Here is a 24,253-nt window from a genome sequence, read left to right as displayed (position 1 = left end):
CTGACAATTTCTGGTGGGGTTGTTCGGAGAAGGAAATGACCTGAGATAAGACCATTGGATGAAAAACAATTGCCGATGGTCGGATGTCCCCCGATATCAGTTCCCCACAATCCTTGCACTTACTACCTTTCGACGTTCATAAAGCAGAAGAAATCTCTCAAAATGTGACTCAAGGAAGAATGCTTGATTGCGTCTTATTTAAATGTCAGAAAAGCCTTATTGAAAGAAAACTGGAGCTGACAAATAAACTGCTCAATCCGAAATGACAGCCACCGAAAAACCGGTCTCCGACCCCGAGAAGCGGGCCGCCGCCTCTGCCGACCCGACCATCGGCCCCTCCCCGGCTGAGGATGACCCGATCTCTAAGCACCACATCACTGATGAGACTGGTGACCTCGCCGCCTCCGCTCTCAATTCCGCTCCACTTTCAGAGGCCGAATCCAAAGCAGTGCTTCGAAAAATAGACTACAGGTAGTTTGGTAGTCAAGCCAGGAACTGTTCGGCTGCTTACACGCTTCCAGAATTCTGCCATTCTTGTGCATCACCTATGCTCTGCAGTTCATCGACAAAACCTCGTTGGGTTACAGTTCGGTCTACGGCATCATCCCCGATAACAAGCTTGTCGGCCAGCAGTATAGTTGGGCGAGCAGCATCTTCTATTTCGGATATCTGGTTGCGGAATATCCCGGCGTTGCGGTGCTGCAGCGCTTCCCAGTCGCCAAGTTCCTGGGCGTAAACATCATTCTCTGGGGGATGATTCTGATGACCACCGCAGCATGTAGCTCTTTCGCCGGCTTGGCCAGCGTGAGATTCCTCCTTGGTATGACCGAGGCAACCATCTCACCCGGCTTCGTTGCGGTAACGGGAATGTGGTGGTCGCGTCAGGAGCAGGCTGGCCGTTCCGCACTGTGGATATCGTTTCTCGGCGTTGGAAGTTTCATCGGCACGCTGCTGGCCTTTGGCATCGGGCACATCACCGGCTCATTATCGCCATGGAAGTACATCTTCCTCATCTTGGGTGCCATGACAGTTGTCTGGGGTGTCGTGTTCACCATCTTTGTGCCTGACGGCCCTGCCAAGGTGAAGTGGTTGACAGAGCACGAAAAGATTGTTGCAGTGCAACGCGTCGCAGAGAACAAGACCGGCACAGGCCGAAGCAGGAACTTTGTCATGGCTCAGGTTGTTGAGGCAGCAAAGGACCCTGCCGTCATTTTGCTAGGGCTCATCTCGTTTGTCAATGCCATTGCTTCGGGGGGTCTCGCTTTTGGATCGTTGATTATCCAGGGACTCGGATTTAACCCCCTGCAGACGACGCTTATGAACCTCCCGCTCTCTACGGTCCAGGCTATCGCACAACTTGGCGCTGGGTTTTTAAGCAGCAAAATCACCAGTTCCAGGTTGCATGTTGGCACAGTCGCCATGATCCCACCGGTATGATACACAGGCCTCACGCGCAGCACGGATGAAGACTGACAGTACCCCAGATTGTTGGCACATGCCTAATCAACCAGCTTCACTTGGACAACAAATGGGGTCGCCTTGTCGGTGTCTGGCTGCTCGGCTCCTACCCCGTCGGCTTCATGGTGATCCTCGGTCTGCTGTCGACAAACATTGCGGGTAGCACAAAGCGATCAGTGGCCTCGGGATGGGTTTTTGTCTGCTATTGCGTCGGGCAAATTGCAGGCCCGCAGTTCTTCAAAAGTACCGAAGCACCGGCATACCACAATGGTATTGTGGCCATGCTTTGCGGCTTCATCCTTAATCTAGTTATGAACCAGATTCTTCGGTTTATTTATGTTCGAGAAAACAAGAAGCGAGACAAGCTTCTTGAAGGCAAGTCTGAAGAGGAGATTGCAGAAATGCAACGAGAAGGAGAAGTATTTGGTTTTGAGGACGTGACGGACAAGGAAAATGTGAGTCGCACCATCGACCAGCTCTACCCAGTAAGAATACTAACGGAAGCCAAGCCCATGTTCCGATACGTGCTTTGAGTTGTACCTGAGTTCGAATGGAGCCTCGACTCATGTGGCGGATTACTCAGTCTCACTCCATCAAAGAAAGGACCTCGCCTGGTCTGCAATGTCGATCAGAGTTTCATGCTTGGCCAGGAGATTTGCTGCGAAGGTAGAATGGCGTTGGTGAATGTTTTTAGGCCGTGGGTATTAAATTCAAGAACCTGCATAGTGGAGCAGAAGTTAGCTTTCGTTCTCGTTTTCGTTCTCGACTCGAATGCGGCACCCAGTTTGCGAATAATTACGTTGGGGATTTGACTATTCTCCCAACACTCTTACATCATCTTTCAACATCATATGCGCACTAGATTTTGATACAAAATCTAAAATCATCTTCGTCACGGGAAACAATTTGTGTGTGAAGTACGAAATCAATTCGAATCTTATTTGCATCCGCTGTTTCCAGCAGCGAACTATGTACATTTGAAGTATACCTTGTCAACACCAACTTCCAGGTTGCATACCATTGTCGTCAGTAGCCAGAGAAGCACCTTAGAAATGGCTCGGAAGTGTTAAATAACCTAGTGTCAGAGTGGTGGGTTGCCTTTCTGAAAAGAGTAAGCCAACATCCACTCGTAGCCAAGCCGGCCGAAAATGCCGACTATTTAGTTCTTGTTGCAGGCAGGAGCCGAAGAGGCGCCTCCGTTGCCAGAAGTGGCCTTGGAAGATGAGCTACCACCGCCAACGGTCGCAGTCTTGTCGCCGCCAGATCCGTTGGCGCTGCCGCGGATGGTTCCACCGGGAATGACATCGGGGCCGGGAGCCTTGGGGTAAGAAGTCGCGCTGCCCCAAAGGCTGAAGTTGACGGGGGCATCAGACTGCTTGTAGACGCCAGGAATCTTGGTAGCGGTGCCAGGCATGCTGGTGGCGCTGTTGCCAGTGACCTCAACCTGGGCGCAGGCATAGTAAAACTCAGCCTGGCCGTCGTGGGCACCGTGGAGGCCAATGTGCTCGCCGCGAACGAGGTACTGGCCGTTGGGGATGGTGGAGGGAACGGTGAACCAAACGTTGTCCTCGCCATAGCTGCACCAAGCGCCGGAGCGAAGGAGCTCGGGGTTTCCAGATTTGCAGAGAAGAGACTGGTGGACCTTGTACCAGTTGCTGCCCTTGTCAGTCTTGGCGTTGCTCACAGGGCTCATATAGACCTGGGAGGGTCCGGGGTGAAGCATGCCAGTGCCGCCGAAAGCCTGCTTAAGACCGATCTTGTCTCCAGCCTTGACGGTCATGACCATAGGGGCGCCCGTGGCCTGCTTGTTGCAGGTAAAGTCGGCGTCGTTGGGAGAGATGGAGCCAGAGGGGATGTTCTTGAACTTGGTGGGCATGTAACCATTCTGGTGCTTGCGAATGTAGGTGTTGTCACCGCCCTTCTGAGCGCCGTTGACAAGGAGCTTGTCGAAGGTGTAATGGGCAGAGGCCGAGGACAGCAGGCCGAGGACGGCGGAAAGAACGACGGTGGTCTTCATTTTGTTGGTTGAAGGTAAAGTGAAAGAATGAAACGACTTCAAGTCGAACGAGTGAATGATACAATTCAAAGGAATGGAAGGAGAAGTAAAGAGTGTCAGGAAACTGATGCCGAAGTGAATTGTTCTCTAGCTACCTTGAAGATGCTGGCTTTGATGTTCCTTAAATACGCCGATAGCAGCCATCGACACCTCCTATCCAGGGCTTGAATGACAGCTTCAAGATGCCCCTATCCTTCATCTAGATACCACAGCTTTCTCCAGAATTCCCAGTGGAGTCACTTTCATCGACATGTTTCCTTCTTTCGTCTTGCTATGTTCGACATAAATTGTTTGCAGGATCTAAGACGCCAAGCGGCAAGCAGTGGACATGGAGTAGAAGCCCCTCTCGCACCTTCATTACCCTTTTCGTAGCCGCTGTTTGTGGAGCAGGACAGGGGCGTCAGCATGTAGCTGTAGCCGCCCTTGGAAGGATGTGTTCTAGGCTCTGATTGTGTAGAGCAGGGTGTGCTCATTTAGGAAAGGACGCAAAGGTCCCTAGTAGTCAATAAGTTGCATTCTCTCTTTTCACAGGAGTCTGTATAAAATGAAATGAAAACAAAAGAAGGCAGTAGTGATGATATTGGTCCTAGTACTGATTTGTTAGTAGATGACATTTAGATTTACAGTGTACCTCGGATAGAACGTCTTACTCTTACACTGGTCATAAGACGCTTGTGGATCTTCTCTTTAGGGCATTGGCCAGCCGATCTTAGTCAATCTCCTTATAGCCTCATCGGGATGTTCCAGACTGTGGCGTACCTTACGCCCCTGGCGTCTATATTCGTTAGCATGGTATGCCTGTGGATGTAGGTGGGATGACAAACAGGTTAATCATCCACAGTAGTCCGACGGCTTCGTACCCCCTTGCTTAACAGTAAAACGTCGATGAAGCCGTCCCACCAATTATTGAGCATGAAGTCGTTGTTCAATATGAATAACCACATCGTCACTGATGATAGAACCATTTGCAAAACAGTCACGGCTGAGCCCACAGCAATGACCACTTCGTTTACGGCAGGAAAACCTATTTTGATATAAGGTAAGTGGTGAAACAGGAGCTTTTGATACCAACATCAGTGAACTCTCTTATTGATGAGAAACCACACTGTGATGGCTCTGAGGCATTTGGATACTTCATTCGAAGTCTATCTCAATCACATTTGACCCAAAATAAGCTCTTCATCAGAGTACCTTAGCCTACAATATCCACGGCAAGCCATTTCCGTAGCCGAGCAATTCGCTGTTCGCGCCCAAGACAAAGCTCAATGGAGATTATCGTTTATTCTTATTAGCAAACCAATGAAGCCCTAGCACCGGTATCATAGATGTGCTAAACGTTATGTTCTTGGCGACCATACTTCTTTAGCACTTGCATTGATCCCTTAATTACTCCGTAGCCCTTGTGGAGCAGTAGGCTGTAGTACTGTGGCGTCGCGGCCGAACCGACAACATGGTTAGGGGCTATAAGCCGAGTAGACGAAGCGTATTCGGGGACGTTGCCGACATGCGAGCTTTTCGCACAGTTCGGGAAAAGCCTTTTGACAAGAGCGGACCAGGCGCCACAGGCCTCACTCTTCTGAAACGTAAAGGTGCGACACTGTGTTTCTTTTCGATCTTTCTGTAGCCATAAATGACAAGACGTAAACGCTAGCGATCGTCGTGCTAATACACGCTCCTATAGCTTTAGCGCATTTCCATTACCTTGTTCTTTCTTGCAAACCCACAAACCTAACATCATGCTATCTCACCACATAGAAAGGACATCATGAAGTTACTCTACTGCCATAAGATTTACTCACTTATAATTGTTAGCGAATGAAAAAGCTCAAGGTGATTTCGGACCTTTTTCTCCCCCTTTTCCTCGCTATCTCTCTCAAACTTATGAAGAGAGAACACATAGAATTTAAGCCGAGCTTTCAAGGTTTCGACATAAAGGAAACTATCCGGCAATCTCTGCCATCGCTGAGTTCCATCGATGCCAACTTTACTGGGTATGACTACATGCCATGCCGTCTAATAATTTTCAGTTAAGCAGACGCAAGTAACTTTACGTAAAAATAGGCAAAAGTGACGGATGCTTCCGAGAGGCGAACGCCTCGGATGAGCTCGACAAATTCCGACTATTAGAACCTCGGCGTACTGATATGAGCCCATGCATCGACTACGGATGCCAGGGCTCTCCACGTTTTTTCCCGTTCCAGCTCCAAATAATTGATCTTATAACAAGCTCCCACAAATCAGCACAAGAGACTATCCTGGTGCGATGTGGGATCAAGGATCAAAACGAATGTCTACTTGAAGCCCGATCTGCTGGTAAATGTCTTGCGATCCCTAATGAGAAGGACACAAATCTCCGCTACCAAAATCGGGGTTGGGATCCGCACCGGAGTTATACTTGGACGGAGATTTTCGTCGAGCGTCGGGGAGTTGCAAGCCCCTTGCAAGACTTGCAAGACAGGGATCATGGATGAACCACTTAGCAACTGCCAGTTATTGATGACCTGCCAAGTCATTTCCCAGGGGTCGGGAAATCGGAAAACTGGAGCAGCACATGAATGAACTGGTGGCCTCTAACGCATCAATAACTTTCACATCAAAACGAGTAACCAATTACGCTTATCCTTAGGCGGAGCTAGCTTGTGACCCCGGGCCCTGGTTGAGAGAAAAAGAAAAAAAATAAGAAATAAAGGTTACAAACCTCTGCAGCTTTGAATGTGGCGCGATTCCACACGGAGACTGGGGGCTGGGACCTTTGAATCAATAGGCCTGTTTCTTTGCACTAAAAAGATGCTTTAGTACCTGACCGTGTGGTAAAGCATGTGGAGAATTGATAAGGCATATTCTAGGGAACTTTTGACGAATTACTGATCCACTGCCTACTACGTAGAGGGGTTGATTCATCTGAAGTAGCTTGCTCGACCACCAAAGGCAAAGCCCCCGATAGTTCATCTCAATATTTCTAGAAAAAATTCCATCATTTCTAAATTTAGGAAATCAAGCTGTTTCTGCTTTTCACCTTGCTGTATTCATACATGGAGATAGAGTTCATGGTGAAAGGGTGGCGTTTTCAATGCTTTGTGAGCAGCATTCGTGCCATCCGGAATCCTCCTGTATTTTCAGTTCAGTAAACACCATGTGTGAATTGAAACAGGTTGATAGCCCAGGGCAGAAGAAAATGTCATTTTCTTTCGTTTAAGGACAAAATGCAACGGGTTACAATATTGGAACTATTCTGTATCAAGGTAATCCGAGCGAAGCAAACTAGGAAACCAGCATGACCCAGCTATTTGTGACAGGCTTTCAGTCAATGTCGCACCATTGTGGTTTTTGGAAGAGTAAAGACCATTCTTTCAATGTTCTAGACTGGGGAGAAAAAAAGCTTTGACTCCCTTCTAAACGAGCTTGACACTAAAGCCCCATAGCTTCAAAGGCAACATCTTGATAATGACGGGTTATGGCGGCCTTAAACAATCCTAGGGGTTTCGTCGATTCTGGTTCAACATGGGCCGCTGTACGGGGTTGGAATACACCTTGTGGAGGAGCCAAAGGCCAAAGGCTCCCATAGCGTGTCTGGCCGTTGAGTGCACGTCTCTGGCGCCCACATGCCATAACTAACTCCTAACTTTAACGATCCGCCCGCTACTCTGTCAGCGTCTGTTGGAATCAAGAGGTGGGCTGAAGGAGAGTTCGAATGGGGCCAGCGCGGGCAGACAAGCGGTCAATCGAATGCTCCATGATCATAACGATATCTTCGTCAATGTCTATGAGCGGCGTTCCCACCCTGCATTACTCAGATCTAGCTCCGGGCCAGTTCCGGTTCAGGGGTAATTCGCCAGTTCGGCGTGGAGTAAAGGAAGGCTGGCATGCATCGCATATTGAGAAAGCTAGACCGCAATCGGACTGATTCCGGATTCGACTGGCGCACAGCATAGTTTACAGTATTTGCCAGCGAAATCCACCCGAAACTAGCGTCCACAACATGATAGCAGTTTCATCAGTCGCCAGAGGCTGCCAATCCCGGGCCTCGACTATTCTGTTCGGGATACTCAGAGTACCAAGGCGCTTACAAGTTAGCGTAGCATCTATGACGGGGTTGTAATGCGTTGTGCGCCATACGTATATGGTAAAAATGTCTCGGTGTTCATCTCGCGCTTCTGGGTAGGTAGATTGATGGTAGTATAATCAGACTGCAGGGGTATTAAGAGAAACCCCCTGGAAACAACGGCGAAATCGTCGGCGATTATAACTCATGCTGTCTAAAATTGCATATTAAGGGTGAGAAAAGGATGGAGATAGAGGCGGTGATGATGCAAGTGGCTTTGGCGTGGATTTAGCCGGACTGCAAACGAGTTAGCAACCCACAATCAGTCTCTGTTGCCGCGTGTAGGTGAACATAGTGATTCACAGGGGATGGCTGTATCTGAATCGAGATCATGTGAGTAAACTTGGAAATTTTGAACTGGGAACAGGGTGAAGCATGCTTCGACAGCGAAGTTGCAGATTTTCAAATTCTTCGCCATCAATACTGTCAGGCATTTACCTTAGCCTCCCATTTTGGCTCTATCAGGCTGTTGCTTGATGCAGTCATTAAATTTTGGACAATTTTATGAGACCATAGAATGCAAGAAATAGCGCAGAAAGTATAAAGCATTTCGTTTGTGAAACAGCTGGTCTACTTTCATCATGAGTAGAGTTAAGCAAACCGGGATACGTCTGATCCTGAAAAGGAATGATCGGACACAGTCACACAGTCAAGGTTGACTTAACGCCAAAAGCAAGATCCAGGGGCTGATCCATGGGTCGTCGCAATGTCGGATGAAGGGGCAAAACATGCGTTCGCCTTGCTTGTTCAGCTTTGCCATGTTGCGGTCTGTGTGTGCACTGATCGCAAGCAATTGCCAACTCAGACCTGAAAAATTTTACGATTCTCGAGCTGAGCTGCTGCCAGTGCTACATCTCCGCTTGCGAGGAACAGGCAGGCCAGACTTCCAAATCTTGTGACGCCCTTGCAATGTTGTGGTTCCTGAAACTGGGTCTGCTGAGGCTTATCATGGACTGTGGCCGCCGGGAATGACAAAACTAGTAGTCATCAGCCATTGATTTGTTGCCCCGTATTCGGCATGGTTACCCAATAGATGTGTAAAGGATTTGACTCAGGGACACACCGCCTAGACTTCAGCGATGACAGTATCGCTGCTACGGAAGCACAGGTTCCTCCCGTCTATATTGGATTACCGCAAAACAAGTTCAAAGCCCTGTCGCCGTCCTTTCAACCCAGTTGTTTGATAAAATTGCGCTTGCAGCCCACTCGAAAAGACCTGTGATTTGTTACCTTGTAACAAGCGGTAATGGAATCACCCGCTCGGAGGTTTGGACAGCTTTCTCTCCACGGAAAAAGAATACCACGAGCCCATACGATGCGTCTCTTTACCCCTTGGAAGCTGGCCGTAGAAGGTTTACGGGTTGCTTCAAATGGAGTTTGTCACAGCTAACCTTACCTACTTGTGGCTAACGATCATTATCATGAAATCTTTGGCGACGCAGTGAATCGATCAGCCAAAGCTATGGGCGAACTCGCCGACTTCTCATCCAGATCTTGGTGTTCGCTTGCTTGCTGTAGGTACTTGAGCATTGGTAGGTAGGCTTGATCATCGCTACTTTGTTGCTCATCTTATACTGCTGCATATAAATTACCTTTTGAGAAGGCTGAATCAGCTTGTGCAATATCGCGGACGGGAATTCCCTGAAGGATCATGCTATTCGTTCCCAGGGCAATACACATGCGCAAAGTCAATCTGGAAATCGACCTTAGCGACGTAGTCAAGTCTATCAAGGACGCCGACTTGCTGGTCAAGCTGGCTTCTACCCAAATGGACGGAACGCCCTCCAGTAAGGAGCGCCCAGAAGCAACTCTGTAACAGTAATGGCACGGAGATCAAAGCCTGTTACCGGGCACACTCGGCTGCCCGGTCTAGGTGCTTCGAATCCCGCCCCTGTGGTGAACACTCTTTGCTCACAAACTGTCCAAATGGCGGGCTCCTCTAACACCGACTCAGTGCGACTGAAAGTACGGTGACAGATAGGGCCGACGTACGGCGGTGCATTGCTTAAGCGCCTAGAAGACGGCCGATTTTTGCCGGCCATAGCCCTCCATCATCCACTAGCAAAAGTCTTTGGCCATGTCCCCGAGCTTGACGATCTTGTCCCAGAAGGCCGGCCAATATCAGTTTATCAATAGTTGACTGAGGCATAGGTTTAATGGTAAAGTCTGCTTGAGATTATTTATCAATTTGTTGGGTTATCACCTCTCAAGGCTGGATGTCAATGTGCTGTGCCGCAGCAAGACATGCTTGGCTAAACTCCGACGCCCTGTCTACACCCATCTGTATTTGATACGCGAGAGCCAGGTTACAAACCAGATTAACAAAAAGTTGACGATACACCAGCCCAAGAAAACTGACCAATCTCTCCAGCGATCCGAGTAGAAGTATTCAAGCGTTGCAGTGTAGTCGTCTCCAGTAGTGTACTTGCAGTAGTCACAGAGATCAGTACCGTTGGGATTCAAGGCGTAGCCGGCACTCGTCAAAAGGAAAGAGGCCGCATATTCGTAGCACGTCTCCCCGGGCGGAGGGACGAAGCGCGCCAGGTCTTCCGGCGCACACATGACTTTGACGCCATTCATAGCCGTCGAGATTGACGCTCCGAAGTAGTATCTCATGGGGTCAACCCAGAAGAGCCAAGGCCGGTAAAAGTCGTTCATGCCACTGTGCGGCTGGAGCATGCCGGAGAACATGAAAAGAAGAACCCAGAAGAGCGAGTTTGCGTAGCCGGCTAGGGTCCGTGTGCCGAAGAGCGAAGGCATCAAGAAGCTGAAGCCTATGCAGAACAGCGACAGCAGGAGGTAGCAGAAGTAGCTGAAGCCTGCCTGCGACGTCGCAGCCGGGAATCCAATGGTCCAATAGTTGCAAAAGAAGACCAGCGTCCATAGCACCGCGGTCCAAGGGATTTCGATGGCAATGAGCGCAAATAGTAGTGCCTTGTAATCGTAGATACCGTTCCGTTCGCGCCCCTCAAAGATTGCCCAACGGTCAAACCATACGGCGTGATAATCTGCCGCGATGACGGGGATGATCCAAGCGATGAGAGTGATGCTAACTGCGCGATTCTGCAACGACGTGATATCGGTCTTGGCTTGAAAAAAGGAGAACAACAACACTAAAGAGTGGAATACGGCCTTGGTGAAACGACTTGCGTTGTAAGGGCCGTGGCGCCAGATCGTTCTGGCATGGCGGACTGTGACGGCATAGATTTGCTTCCTCAGAGGTCGGGCATATGCACTTTGCCCCGAAGACTCCTCACCGGTCTTAATGGACGCCGACAGCTGCTCGAGCTCACGGATACGTTGCCGCAGGTTGATAGCATCCTGAGAATCCTTCCAAGTTTGCGCCCAGTCGCGGCCTCCAGGCTTTTGACTCATAGCCGAGATGATGAACTCTGCCGGGTTCTCATTGTCACTTATGTGGTGTCCATATTGGGCGAAGTACTGGGTCAGCTTCTTACAACCATTCCCAGTCTCCCCGAAATAGACTGTCTTACCACCGGGGGCAAGGAGCAGAACGTGGTCAAACATCTCGAAGATGACACCCGACGGTTGATGGATTGTGCAAACGATAGGAATTCCCTCGGCGGCAATGCGTCGCAGAAACGAGACAATAGAGTACGCGGCTTGACTGTCAAGCCCGGACGTGGGCTGTACGGTGAGGTTTCCGTCAGTAAAGCTATTGCAACAAGAGTCCGAGGAAAGTAACTTACTTCGTCAAGAAACAGCAGTGCTGACGGCCGCGCAGCCAGTTCGACGCCAATGGTGACTCGCTTTCTCTCCTCGACACCAAGCTTGCCGTCCCCGGCCTCTCCAATAATTGCATCCGCAATGGATTCCAGCTCCAACAGCCTAATGATGTATTCGACGTACTCCATCTTCTCAGTATCAGGGACATCAGCGGGCTGGCGTAGGCTGGCAGAGAACTGGAGTGCTTCTCTCACGGTGGACAGTGGCTCGTGGATATCTTGCTGCATGCAGAAGCCACAAGATCGTGCAAAAGCAGGCGTGATGCCCCGCGAGTTCATCTGCATTTGTCCCTCGACATGCCCCTGACTTTTTCGCTGGGAGAGCACATCAAGAAGTGTCGTTTTCCCTGCGCCTGAGGCGCCCATCAAGGCGGTGAGCTGACCACTTTGCACGTAACCGTTGACATTGTCGAGTAGACACTTTGGTTTACCGTCGACATTGACAGTGTACTTGATATCCTTGAATGTGAAAACGTTGCATTTCCCATCCTTTGGCAGAGGTCTGTCCGCTGTAAGAGTTTTTCCGCCATCAGAATCAGAAGCGGGGTCGATACCGCGCTCATCTGAATTCTCTTGTTTCTCCGCGTCTGTCTCGCAGTTTCTTGGAGCGGTCCCATTGATGTGGGCTTTTGCGCCAGACTTGAAGACAGCACCGGAAGCGTTGCCTTTGCTCCGTGTCATGATGGTGAGGCCAACACCGGCGAGGATAGTGTAGATGGCCCACATGGCGATCATGATACCTAAGTTGCGCCACAGGTTTGCGTGTTCGTACCCGTAGACCTCGCGGAGGTAATAAGAGCCAGAGGTTGTGGAAGTACCTGGTTCAGCGCCGGGAAGGGGGCAACCTTGGTACGCAAGCTGTTCAAAGGAAGGGCCAGAAGGGACCATCTCATTCGGCTCGCAGTGAAGCTCAAGATGCTCAAACTCGTTGGTCATAAGAGCCTCCAGTGCGTAGGGAGATGGGGAGATACGGCGGATCCAGGAGCTCCATGCCAGCATGGTAGGCCATGTAGGAGCGTATCCGGCCCACGCCAGTGTCAACGGAGTTCCGCAGCCGCTCATGAGGAAGGCGATGCTGACGTTCGGCGCCCAAGCACCGAGCATTCGGAACATAGCTGTGTGGGAACTGTAATAAACGAAAAGAAACACCTCAAAGATCCAGAACTGGGCGGCAGTTCTTCCTAGTCCTATCAAGAAGTAGTACAGACAGCTGAACAAAATAGTCCGCAAGAAAACCATTGGGATCCCTCCAATTGTTTCGGTTATGACGTAGGCTACCGGATGAATCAAGCCCAGCTTTTGCTGTCTTGACAAGATATCTCTCGCCTCAACAGTCGCTCCAACTTCTGTCAGAGCATTGAGAAGGAAGTAGATGAAAGGGAAGAATACCGCACAGGAACGAACGTAGACACCAGTCGCCGTGGAGGGGATGTCATAGAATGACGAGCCGCAGAGGAGGGCATTAACGATGCATAGAACGAGAATGATGTAGAAGGACAAACGATTGCTCCACTGCAAGCGAAAGTATCTATGTAAAGAAACGTAGACCTGCTTTCGAAGCGATGAAACGATTGATCTGAAGATGCGATATTGGTAGACCGTCCGCGAGACTTCCTGTCGAAAAGCCGCCGTTGCCGGCGAGTTTGCGACTGTATTCTTGTAGCGTTCAATCTCTTCCAAGTTTTCCGCGTATAAATCACAGGATCTGAAGGCTGTTGCTAGGGAATCTGGATCGAGATACAACGGGCCAGAGTAGTCGGTGCGAATTCGACGCTCTTTGGGTGACGTGACTGCCGTGAGAAACTCGGGTGTGGTTTGCCGATGGAGATGTTCGAAGCCAAGGCTCTCAAAGTACGGCTTTGCTCGAGCAACGGGGCCAAAAAATATCATTCGGCCTTGGTATAGGACGAGGACCTTGTCAAAGCAGTCCTGGTACATCGACTCGGACGTCTGATAGAGGCTGACAATATTCGTCATGCCAACAGCCTTGGACAGCTGCTTGAGCATGGCAAGAAATTCAAATGCAGAAGAGCTGTCAAGGCCGCGGATAGCGTCGTCCCAGCAGACGACGGAGGGATTGGCCGAAAGGACCTCTGCCAGGGATATTCTCTTGCGTTCACCCCCAGAAACACCTCGGACGAAGGAGTTGCCAACAATTGTCTCAGCAGTATGCCGTATCCCCAGGGACCTAAGAATGCTATCTGTCATCTGACTCGAGAACTCATGGTCTGATCTATTGCTTGTGTTGGGGTTGCGAAGTCGGAGGGCGAAGTCCAATGTGTCTTTAACCTTTAGGTGAGGAATGTGTATGTCCTCAGGCCCGTTGTAGACAACTTCAGACTGGAGATCCGAAGACAGGTTCTCTGAAAGAATGGAAGCGTATTGAATATTCCCCTCGACTTTCGTGAATTCACGGCACTGGTTGGCAAGGATTTTGAGCGTTGAGGAACATCCGGCTCCTGGGTTGCCCAGCACGAGGGCTGTCTCGCCAGGGAACAAGACGCCGGTGATATCTTGGACAATGGGTGTAAACATTGCCTTTCGGTTCCCTGCGAACTGTCTGACTATTTCAACCGGCCAGGTGGCGAGCTTGAAGAGGAGGTGTCCGGTGTCGTCAATCTGGTGCTGCGTCCGCGGGGATCCTGTTGCTGTGACATGCTCGAAGAGAACACCAAGCCCACGCCATTCAGTGCGATAAAGAGGTAGATTCTCCTTGGGTTCCATTGAAAACGTTTTCCCTCGACACTGGTGAAGAAGTTTCCAACCGCAGGCTCTGTTTGTTGCAGTTGACGAACCGCTTTCCTGTCAGTCAGCACAAACTTGTCCGCGCAGGTTTCGTCAGAATATCGAATATGTTTTGAATCGGGGTTCAGTGTTACGATTGAAATAAATGATTGTACGTGAGGTTAAACTGCGATTTAATGAGGCAGGTAACTTTGAGAGTTGATTCTTGAAGCTATAAGTACAGGCTCAAGAGAGCCCTGCTTAGCTATCATCATGGATCTAGAAGCTCTTGCTTTGTAAACGCGGAAATATGGCGAGTCATAATTCTGGAGCGTTCATTGGCGTGAAGCTGGTGTTTGCTATGTTGTCCAGTCAGAGCTTTCGTGAATGATGACGGCCAGCTTTGGATTCGGAATTGTGCAACTAATTCCGCCCCACCTGCGGACTGATGGCATCGTGATAGTGCAGTCTGATGCCGTCCGCAGTGGGGCGGACTTAGGAGAGGAGACCCGTCCCGGGAACGGATCGCCGAGTTTTGCCATTGACACTGAATTACGTACAGGAGCATGGTAGTACCTAGAAGAAATGACAATGGAGTAGACGGCGTGTACCCTACCAATACTTGTGAACTCCCTTGGCATAGACATGTTTCTGGGAGGAATCTTACTTAGCGTAAGGCGGAAAATATTTGCCGCTTCCACCTTGTTTTGAACAAGCTTTGTGGGCGCTTGGCCACACCATGCATGCCCTGTTGCTTAGCAATACTGAAAGTAGTATTCTAACAGGCTTAGCTGAAAGAACAATCCAGCATCCAGGCCTTTAGACAGAATCCTGGTAATAGCGATTACCAGATTCATGAGCTTTTATTTGTGCTGATTTACTCTGTTCTCTTAAGCATGATCTCTGTCCCGACGTTGCTCCAGGTTCATCTAGAATATCGCTGAATACATATACACAGTCCAATGAGAAAAAAAAAAAACCATTATACAATTCAAAGAATGTGGCTTCCAAAATTTCCAAGAAAAGCATCACCATCTGCCACAGGTGGCAAAAAGGACCAGGTCCGAATATTCTGGACGATTGAGTCTTGCTCGCTTGCAGGGACCCCTGTTTGATTCTGGTGCGGACTGTTGATTAAACGTCGTGGATCAATAGTTAGCATGTGTATGTGCACAGAGAGAAAGTTTACCTGGCGCAACTTCCCTAATAGCTTGAGACATAGCTGATGGCTGAAGAAAGGGACGTGGTTGACTGGCATGGCAGGACAAGAACAAGGAGGAATGAGAAAATGACAATGACGTACCGGAGCCAAGGAAACTCAGCCGTGAACTCGTCGCATGCATCAGTAGCACCGAAACCCGTAGAGCAGAAGAGGACGTTCTTAGCCATTTGCATAATGTCGCTGCTAAGTGTCTTGCCGGTTGTTGGGGCGAAGTGCTTCATGCCATCCAGGCATTGGATAGCTTGTTCCACGGACGAGAAAGTGTCCTTGGCATGGAGAGGTGTTGTAGCCGGGTCGAGGACTTCGTACAGCAGAGTGATACAGGCGGCGATGATGTAAATGGCAAGCGATCCATCCGAGCGAGCGTCAGGCTGACGTGTAGATAGGCTTTCGTGCGCAAGGGTTATGATACCCTTGGCTGATTTTCTCGAGATATCAATAGAGGATTGTAGTTGGATGCTCCCCGGTATGTTTGATTGAGCCTCCGATATAGACGAAAAATACGTCGTGAAAATTAATGCTGGCCGATGAACGAGCATTCTCATAAACTGGTGTACCATTCCAATATGAAGCCGCTGAAGCTCTTGCCAATCGGTCCCAACCGGTGCCTCGAGTTTTTGAAAATCGAGATAAGCTGGCAAGTTGTTCTTGATGTTCTCAAGGGCCAACTCGCAGCCGTGAATGTTGGTTTCCATGAGGAGGTCTCTGGCGTCGGAAACCTTCTGGACTGAGTATATGCCTGACATGACACAGTCAGAAACGTGGCCCAGCTTCGCCATTATTCCAACAAAGCTCCAGTCTGTGATGCGTCCACAGGGCGGTATATCCTCAATATAGGTTGAACTGCTACTTGCACGAGAACCTTCGGGGTATGGGGTGTCAATATCTTCGTCTCGAAGACTTGATGGTCGACCGACAATCAACGCTGAAGTTCTTTCCATGATATAAGTCATCCAGAAAGCGAGCCTGAACTGCTCTTTCTTTATTCCAGGGCCCGCAATGACTGCAGCTCTATTCAATCCCAAGGCGATGCAGGTACGAGAAGCGCAGCCCACGTAAAAGAATGTATCATTGAACCGGTGTTCATGTAGCGCATACATAGCCTGGGCGATTGGTCAGCAGCTGCATTACAATTAAGTGAGACAGAGAAACGTGAGTTTGCAATGTGGAAAGCTACCTTCAATAAGAGGAGATGGACAAGTTGGAGAGACGGTTCTCTCATTGCATTGATGGGTATTTCTATAGCTTCTGAAAAGTGATGGGCCCAATACGCTGCAAGACGCAGGCCATCTTGACCAATGACAGGACAAACACGGGCGCCAACAGCAAGGGCAGTAAAAACGATTTCTTTACTCCATGAAGGGGGTGCCTCCATCGGCAACTCCCACAATCGAGCCCACTGTGCCATCGTCTCAGGGTAGGAAAGTATCGGAATTTGAGGATGTACGACCTTGAAGTAGTTGCGTAGAAATTGATCTCCAAGTTGCCGAGGAATGAAAGCACTGAGATTGGAGTGCCTAGAAGGACTGTCGGGCGCAGAGAAAAAGAAACGCTCTAGTTTCCAAGCTCGAATACCTGGAGGCACAGCTTCATCGGTTTCAACTCCGCTGCTTGAATGGGGTTGTTTATTAAGTCGCTCATAAGCCCGCTGAATGAAAGCCGGAAGAGACGAGGGACCTGGTGATCAGATGTTTTAGAGCAGGAGTACCGCTGAGGTCAGAGGCCATGTGTTTGCGAGTTTGTCACGCACCGTAGAATTGAAACGATGTCTTCGAGTTCGAGACGCCTATGCCTGCCTGGAGCTGAGTGTGCCAACCCAGTAGCTGTAGAGAATATGTTGCATTCTCTTGCGCAGGCAACATAGTATTCGGAGGCGTGCAGGGACGCGATGTTCGAGGCTGCTTGGGTAGAGCGCGAAACCGTGGGCGTAAGCGAGGAGGCCCGGGTCGGTAGATGCAAGACTCTTTATGATGGAAGCAGCTAGAGCAGGGCTGCGTGCCTTCACAACGTATCTTTCGACGTCTACACCTCTCGCAGGCTCGTGCAATTCGTGAGATTGTCGTTGAGCTGTCGTCCAAACTACCGGCGCCCCCAGACAGTGGACCCATAGACGTTGGTGATGTGGAAGAGTGTGATATCTGGCTGTCGGCCTGCTGTGACTCGCCTGAAGACATCCTTACCATTACTTCTGCAATGAGACGTTGAAGAAAGGATTGTGCTATCAAAGCTAGGGCACTCGGGCAGAATATTAATTTGAGTCTGAAATGTGTATTAAGTCTCAAGAGAGCATTACTAATCAGATAGCAACGGGTAGGTGGGCCAACTATTCGCTCCTTGTAGCACGATTATGTTCCCGGCCGTAGAATCGATTTTAGGTCGATAACTACAGCGCACGTAGTGACCATCTGGTTTAGCAATGTCTTGATGTTTAATCATTATAAACTTGATTGAATCAATTGCCATCACCTAGCAATGAAATTCAAAACATAAAATAGATGTTGGGATCACAGAATTACCCGTTAAGTGGGGAACTTTCAGTGGGACAAAACTAGTGTGTATTATTGCACGTACCATGACTGGGAATATTCCAGTTGGTCGCCGAACTTGGACGAATCCGCTTTGACCGAAGTTCCGGCTATTACAACAATACCTTCAAGCTTTGCCAAGATGTAATAGCCTCCAGAGTATCACCATGAACATTATCGGCTTTCTAATCCAACGATCAGTTGATTCTAGCGGAATGAGCTCTACTTAGGGCGCTTCCTTATAACTTCAACCCATTTTGACCTTTAGTCCACGCGGTCTAGCGTCTCATGGCCATAAAGGGGCGGAATCAACAACATCTTTAGTCAATGATTTTTCCTGAGCCTAAAACGACTATCGATTCTTCCTCAAATACTTTACTAGGTGTAATACTGTAACCTACTTTAGCCTAGAACGAGTTCCACATCCTGGAGGTCCAGTCTTTCCCAAGCGTCCTTCTGCACCCTGCCACACCCTTTTCGGTATGCGATCGAGTCTACCCAAGAGACCCAGAGGACCAAGTAGAAATCTTTCGTCTCGTCATGTCCATGTGCTCCAATTTCTATTTCTCTGGAGATAGCCACCAACTCTATCAGCGTTCCTTTTGAATCTTCCGAGATTAAATCACTGTCCTTATTACTCTGTAGCGTCATGTATCCTATTTGCGATCCGAGAGCATTATGAAGGGTCACTCGATGGACTTCATACTTAAGGCCTCCAGTTTGAACAATGCCCGGACGGTATCTTTTAGCCCTGAGCCATGATCGCTTGGTTGAGCATGAGATAAAAGGAGACTGCGGCGGAGTGACGTAAGGTGATGCCTCGGTAACTTTGGCGATTGGAATGGGATAATTGAACTTCTGTTCCCAGTCTCCATATGTGAACATATAATCGTGTGGAGCGTAAGGAGATGTTGCCTTTGTGCCACTGACATTCGCAGTCCATCCCTCCGACAACGTCGGGTTCATATGCTTGTACATATCGCGCCTGCTAAACCACGTTGGCTTTATGTGCAGCTTGGGTCCGCTGTGAGGCTTCTCACTAGCAAACCAATTCGTGATTGGTATGGTTTCCTTATTACGGTGCCAATATGAAAACCCTTCCTGGTGCCAATTAATGCCCACCTCACCGCGCCAGCCAATCCATGACCAGGAGGGTAACCTGGAGGAAGACACCTTGTGATGAGCGTGACCTGAGTCGATACGGCGTTGCAAGTTCCCAATCCCGAAGGGAGAACGGTTCCAGGCTAAAGCTGCGTCGAAGAACATGACGGGCAAGCCATAGAGAAATCCGCCCTCAAATGTGCGGCTGAGTATGGCGAGAAGGCCAGAGATTCCTGGGAGAGCATCTTCCTCGAAGGTGAATTGCCTCTTGTTGTATTTTCCGATTATAGTATTCAATGAGGCAAGGTCGGGGTACCCGCTTAGGATACTGCGAATGGGTGCAGCTAAAAAGTTGGGACTATCATCACTGCCCACTGCCGGCAGTGAAACATCTTCATACCATACGTCTTTCTGGCATTCCCAAGTGAGCTGCTTGTTCCGAAAAACAAGCCTCCGTTTTGACATCATATACTCCTGAAAGGTCCAACCGCGTTCAGAGTAAGGTGAGCTGGACAACATCGCAGAGACTCCAGTTGTCGATCTGCTCAGTGCTATTTGGTGATTTCCAGCAAAAGGGATGACTTTTTGTTCAATATCACGGGATTCAGAGGTGTCAGGGACTCCGATGAGGCCACTTCTGCTGTCTCCGTCCGCTCCAACAATCGTGAATACTGCCGTTGCGTAAATAGCAGCCATCATGACCAAATGCGCCGAAATCTGTTCTGGGTCGTCTTGAGTGATACATATGGCATCGACCCAGAGATACCGCTCGTCCATGTTACGTGTAAGGTGCATTGCGTGTCTCACGATCGGGGAGAGGGACGCAGAAACTTCCGGATCGACGAAAGAGCCCCGCTCTTGTAGCTTGGAGAGATCACCTTGGTGCGTTTTGAAGTCGTTGAAACTGCCCCATCGGTAGCTTAGTGCCACGTATGGGAGTTCACTTGTACCCGGTACAAGACAGTTGGTTGTAGTATCAATCAGCCACGCTGGCACAGCCGGCGCGACGAGGAAAGGATTGTCGCATTCTGACCCGTGGTGTGAATGGCATCGTGCTTTCCACTGACGAGCCAGGTCTAGATTCACCCATTTGGGATCCAGCGGAAGGCCACGGCCCGGATGGTTCAGGAGCGTTTCGTCTTGCAGAAGCGTCATTAGCCAACCCATGTGATTGTGCGGCTGTCCAAAGCGTTCTGATGATCCACTCGCCCGTACATCTACGAAAGCCGGATGCTCGCGATGCATACTAAGCACACCTGTCGCGGTTGTCTGGACTTCCCCGTTAACGAGGTCCCCTCTGATGAAGTCGATAAATCCTGAGTGTCCTTCACAACTCGTATCTGAAAGTAGGATGTCAAGGCCGTCGAATCGATCCTGTCCATCTCCCCGCACAAATACGTTGAGTATACGTGAGCAGATATCACAAGCTGGCGACATTGAATTAAATTCCTTCATCTTCCTTCATTTAGGTATCCCCAAGAAATCCGCGCAAATCACTGGACGTCTTGATTATGTGGTTCCGTAATGGTAATCAGACAAAGTATTAGTTAGAGGAGAGGACGTCGTCTATGTTCAGTGGCGCTCAACTGTGCGGGCGCGATCAGCATTTCCATTTGCTCGCGCTTATGTAGACAGGTCCTAGCTCATTGTGTAAGGTGATGACAAGCCCATGTGTCTCCACTAAGAATACAACCCAAGGCTATATTTATAGCCAGACTTGATGGAGGCAAAACCCTGATTGGCAGTGATGTGAGGGGCAGAGAGGGGGTAAAGTAAGCATAGAAATCGATACGGAACGAAACCACTCCGCCAAATAACTCAAGCCGTTGTAGCGTCTCATAACCAGGTAACCGCCGCCGCTCTAAGTATACTCATTGTGTCCTGGGAGCCGTGGCACTGCCTTGTTAGCGAAATCGTGCTATGGAATCATATGGGAGTTTGCTCCGATTATGTCTAGTGTATGGGGCCGTAGTAATGCTGTCGAAGCCAGCATCGGATGCCTTCAGCTGAGATCGCGTACCTTTTACTGCGGTAAGCTATCTGGTCCCGTGTATTCTGACGGAATAGCTACTATAACAGCAATTTCGGGGTGCCGAAATAACTGGTTAGGGCAGCCTGTCCTCAGCAGAAGCAGCATGTCCCGAGCTATATTGATATGACACGAGCTAAATTCTATCGCTATTCAGCGTGATTCCGGATAATATTGACGCCTTTAATCGAATTCATCTTAGATTCGGATTCCACAGTTTTCACATTGTTTTCCAGCTGAAGTTGGCATGTGAAGAAAGGGCTATGCTCTGTCTTGTTTCAACGTTTTCATCGCGGGTACAGTTGCAGGTCTTTTAATGAACCTAAGGCATGGCAGAACTGCGGGGATTTTATAGGGAATTTCCCTCGTTGCGAGTATCTAATGGGCAGTCCAATTTATCTGGGAAGGAGCACCAGTAATCTGTTACATATGATCGAAGAGATTAGAGGTTGTTTCGAATGTCCGATAGCAGAGATTGATGCTTGGGAAGAAGACTTTGTTTGGGGTTTGTAGACTGGCAGAGCTCCTTCCCTGTACGTAACACGTAACTTCCTGGAAAGCTCTTGTGAGCAATACTTAGTTAGGTCAGGCTGAAATAGGAAGATTCCAAGCCTGTTGTCAGTGAGAATATCGGGCCTGGGGAGTTTGGGGATGTGGGGATGCCCTATAACCTTGCATGTTCTCCTAATTGAAAGCTCATTAGTCAAGACTTTCGTCATGAGGATAGGGTATATTCTTTATTTTAAAATTTGGTATAAAGCGAGCATGTTGTCGTCATATGTACCGTCTTGATCTTGGATGTAGTCTAACACGCTTAGTCCGAGGAACCGTGAGTGTGATATCTTTGCTTTCGATGCATTTCGATGCACTTAGATGCATATATGCGTTTTCTATTACTATCTGGACGGTACAATGTTGCCATTATTTACTATTTGGAAAGAAGGTGCGAGGTCTACCGAAAATAATCAAAGCACATGTCTCTGAGATCTTCATTGATTCCTTGTTCCTGAATAGCAGTGAGCACAGTGTATAGCCATGATTTTACGTATATGTCTTAAGATATGCAGCTGTTTCCCATGAGGCATTCTCAGAGATTAGCCATAAGTATAAGCACTATTAAGCATGTCACAGTAAATTCTCCTCCTTTCCACTGGGTCATCGCTTAAACATTTACTACTATCTTTGGCTGAGCGGAAAGGAAGCTTCTAGAAAACTCTTCCACGTGGACTATGTGGCTAGAATTAGGCGTACATACACCGGTTGAGTTGATACAGGAGAAGTACACAAAACCAAGAGTAATGAATCAACCTTGTCAAACGATTTTTTAGCCTTTTGGTAGGCTCTAAGAATTTGAAAGCAGCCATTGCGTATTTAGTCTTATTTCTATCACAAGGAAGAATTCTAGAAATCGAGTTTCCATAAACAAGCAGCATTCTAAAACTCTAGTTCAATAACACGGGTCCACAGCCTCAGAACTCTGTCATGTTGTCCAATGCTTCTTATATGCGGAGACCTTTCTTCAGAGAACGAAGGAAAGGGGAAAAGAGACAAATATCTCCTACTTCATCAACTCATATCAAGTTACTGACCAACCCAACCGCATGTTCCGTGCAGGTGGCAGTGGTTAACGAAGTCTCGGGCTCGGGTGTGGTGCGGAGTACCATCCTCAACAATAACACACTTGAGGCAAGTGTTAGCTTAAACATGACCGTGCAGACAGGTCAATATTTACCTTAAGATCGCCGTTTCGGTTAACAAGATACCCACGCCCCGCGCACCCGCTTCTCGTGCCAGCATCGTCCGGAATTACAACCCCATTCCTCAGATCTGTGCAGTCACAGTCTACCTCCTGGCCCGGGTCAGGGAGCTGTGCAGCAACAGCAGTAGCCGATATTCTGATTGTGTAAGTAACAATTTAACATTGAGTCGTATTGAATCACCTACAAAGCTAGTGCAATAGTAGTGAAAGAGACCATCTTTACTTTTGACAAGAGAATACTTGTTGGATGATGATTGATAAAATGGCTTTTTTTTGATGGAGAATTCTTTGGAAACTGTAGGTATCGTTTGTAGCGGCCTGCTATCCTTTATACTTCTGCAATTTGTTCCTACCCTATTGAGCAGTGCTTATAACGAGGCTGTTGACAATATTCAGGAACGAGGCGTCGAGGTCGGGACAGGGCGCCTAACTTGCAAGACTTGAATGATAGGAACTCTAAAGAAAAGCTTATCCTATTATTTTCTTTTTCCCGCGTTACACCTGATCACAAATTAATTAATCGCGATGATCGCAAATTTTTCGCTGCTTGCATTTCTTGAATAGCCGCATCAACGGCACACGACGGACATCATTCAAGTAAATTAAGGTTTCGGATTTCCCGAGCGTCAGGTGAGGAAAAACTGGTACCACAACTTGCTAAGCGGTCAAAAGAAACAACATCACTCGCGAAGAAGTGCCTTAGGTTGGCCTATTTTGTTTCAAATGGAATACCTAGATTAAACCTATGTGTAACTACGATAAATCCTGACTCAAAGATTATGTTATTCCTTGGTTGGGTCCATTGAGACTTGCACTCACGCTGGTTGTATGATCACCATCGGGGTTTTTCTTATGCCCCCGATTGCCGGCACTGGCAGACTTTCTCCGACCCGCCCAAATTGAAATTGGGCCTTGAACTCTAAGTCTGAATTTTAGCGAGAGTTGCATCATTTACTGCGGTGAACGAGGCATTAACCTGCCACAAGATGGAGAGTGCTCATCATATCCTAGCTCTGCAGATAGAAATAAGGTAGAAAGCAAGGCATGTCCAAAATTAGGGGCGGTTCTGAAAGTTGGGAACCGGAAGGCACCGGGGTTGTGTAACTTAGTCAAGAACTGATCGACATCATAGAGACAATGACCTTGAGAAATCTTTTCAATGTAGTAGATTGCATTCTCTGTCTCCCTTGTCTTCGTGTCACCACCAGAGGAGCAGGACTTAGCCGCGTTTGTCAACAATTTAGCGATGAATTACACGATATATACTGTGTATACAAATTTGGAAGCACCTAACGATTCTTTTTAATTTGAATGATTGATCCCAAGTTGCTATAAACCTCGCCTCTTTCTCTTACCAAGGTACTCAAATTCGCCGCAGTCACACTCGCTGCAAGTGAACACACAACCAATGCCACGATAATCACCACACCACAGCCGAACCCGACGCTACTGTTCCGGGGAATCTACAACTCTTCTCACGAAGCCTTGACTATGTTGCTCAAAACGACATCGTGCAAGCTGGCACGCTGTG

General features: G+C 48.7%; 6 protein-coding genes across 6 annotated transcripts; 1 reads left to right on the top strand and 5 right to left on the bottom strand.

Moving 5' to 3' along the window:
• Nucleotides 1-262: 262 nt before the first annotated feature.
• CTRU02_213900 (allantoate permease) lies at nucleotides 263-1,991 on the top strand (the record flags this gene model as incomplete). Its single annotated transcript, XM_070206150.1, has 3 exons — nucleotides 263-471; nucleotides 522-1,431; nucleotides 1,485-1,991. 3 exons carry the CDS (start codon nucleotides 263-265, stop codon nucleotides 1,989-1,991), a joined length of 1,626 nt encoding a protein of 541 aa, XP_070060182.1.
• A 626-nt stretch (nucleotides 1,992-2,617) lies between these two features.
• Nucleotides 2,618-3,475, bottom strand: CTRU02_213899 (fungal cellulose binding domain-containing protein; the record flags this gene model as incomplete). The annotated part of the gene is made up of 1 exon (XM_036724456.1): nucleotides 2,618-3,475. The coding sequence occupies one exon, from the start codon at nucleotides 3,473-3,475 to the stop codon at nucleotides 2,618-2,620; it is 858 nt and encodes a 285-aa protein (XP_036583575.1).
• Nucleotides 3,476-9,887: 6,412 nt separating this feature from the next.
• CTRU02_213898 (ABC drug exporter) lies at nucleotides 9,888-14,086 on the bottom strand (the record flags this gene model as incomplete). Its single annotated transcript, XM_036724454.1, has 2 exons — nucleotides 9,888-11,264; nucleotides 11,327-14,086. The coding sequence occupies 2 exons, from the start codon at nucleotides 14,084-14,086 to the stop codon at nucleotides 9,888-9,890; spliced, it is 4,137 nt and encodes a 1,378-aa protein (XP_036583573.1).
• Nucleotides 14,087-15,289: 1,203 nt separating this feature from the next.
• Nucleotides 15,290-16,716, bottom strand: CTRU02_213897 (C6 transcription factor; the record flags this gene model as incomplete). The annotated part of the gene is made up of 2 exons (XM_036724453.2): nucleotides 15,290-16,411; nucleotides 16,486-16,716. The coding sequence occupies 2 exons, from the start codon at nucleotides 16,714-16,716 to the stop codon at nucleotides 15,290-15,292; spliced, it is 1,353 nt and encodes a 450-aa protein (XP_036583572.2).
• Nucleotides 16,717-18,235: 1,519 nt separating this feature from the next.
• Nucleotides 18,236-20,389, bottom strand: CTRU02_213896 (uncharacterized protein; the record flags this gene model as incomplete). Its single annotated transcript, XM_036724452.1, has 1 exon — nucleotides 18,236-20,389. One exon carries the CDS (start codon nucleotides 20,387-20,389, stop codon nucleotides 18,236-18,238), a length of 2,154 nt encoding a protein of 717 aa, XP_036583571.1.
• A 2,155-nt stretch (nucleotides 20,390-22,544) lies between these two features.
• On the bottom strand, nucleotides 22,545-22,857 carry CTRU02_213895 (uncharacterized protein; the record flags this gene model as incomplete). Its single annotated transcript, XM_036724451.2, has 2 exons — nucleotides 22,545-22,643; nucleotides 22,696-22,857. Coding segments are annotated over 2 exons (261 nt in total), but the record flags the coding sequence as incomplete, so codon positions are not given.
• Between the last annotated feature and the right edge of the window lie 1,396 nt (nucleotides 22,858-24,253).

Source organism: Colletotrichum truncatum (genome assembly GCF_014235925.2).
Source record: "Colletotrichum truncatum strain CMES1059 chromosome Unknown Contig_0010, whole genome shotgun sequence".
Classification (NCBI taxonomy): Eukaryota; Fungi; Ascomycota; class Sordariomycetes; order Glomerellales; family Glomerellaceae; genus Colletotrichum; species Colletotrichum truncatum.
This window is presented reverse-complemented; position numbering and strand designations above follow the sequence as displayed.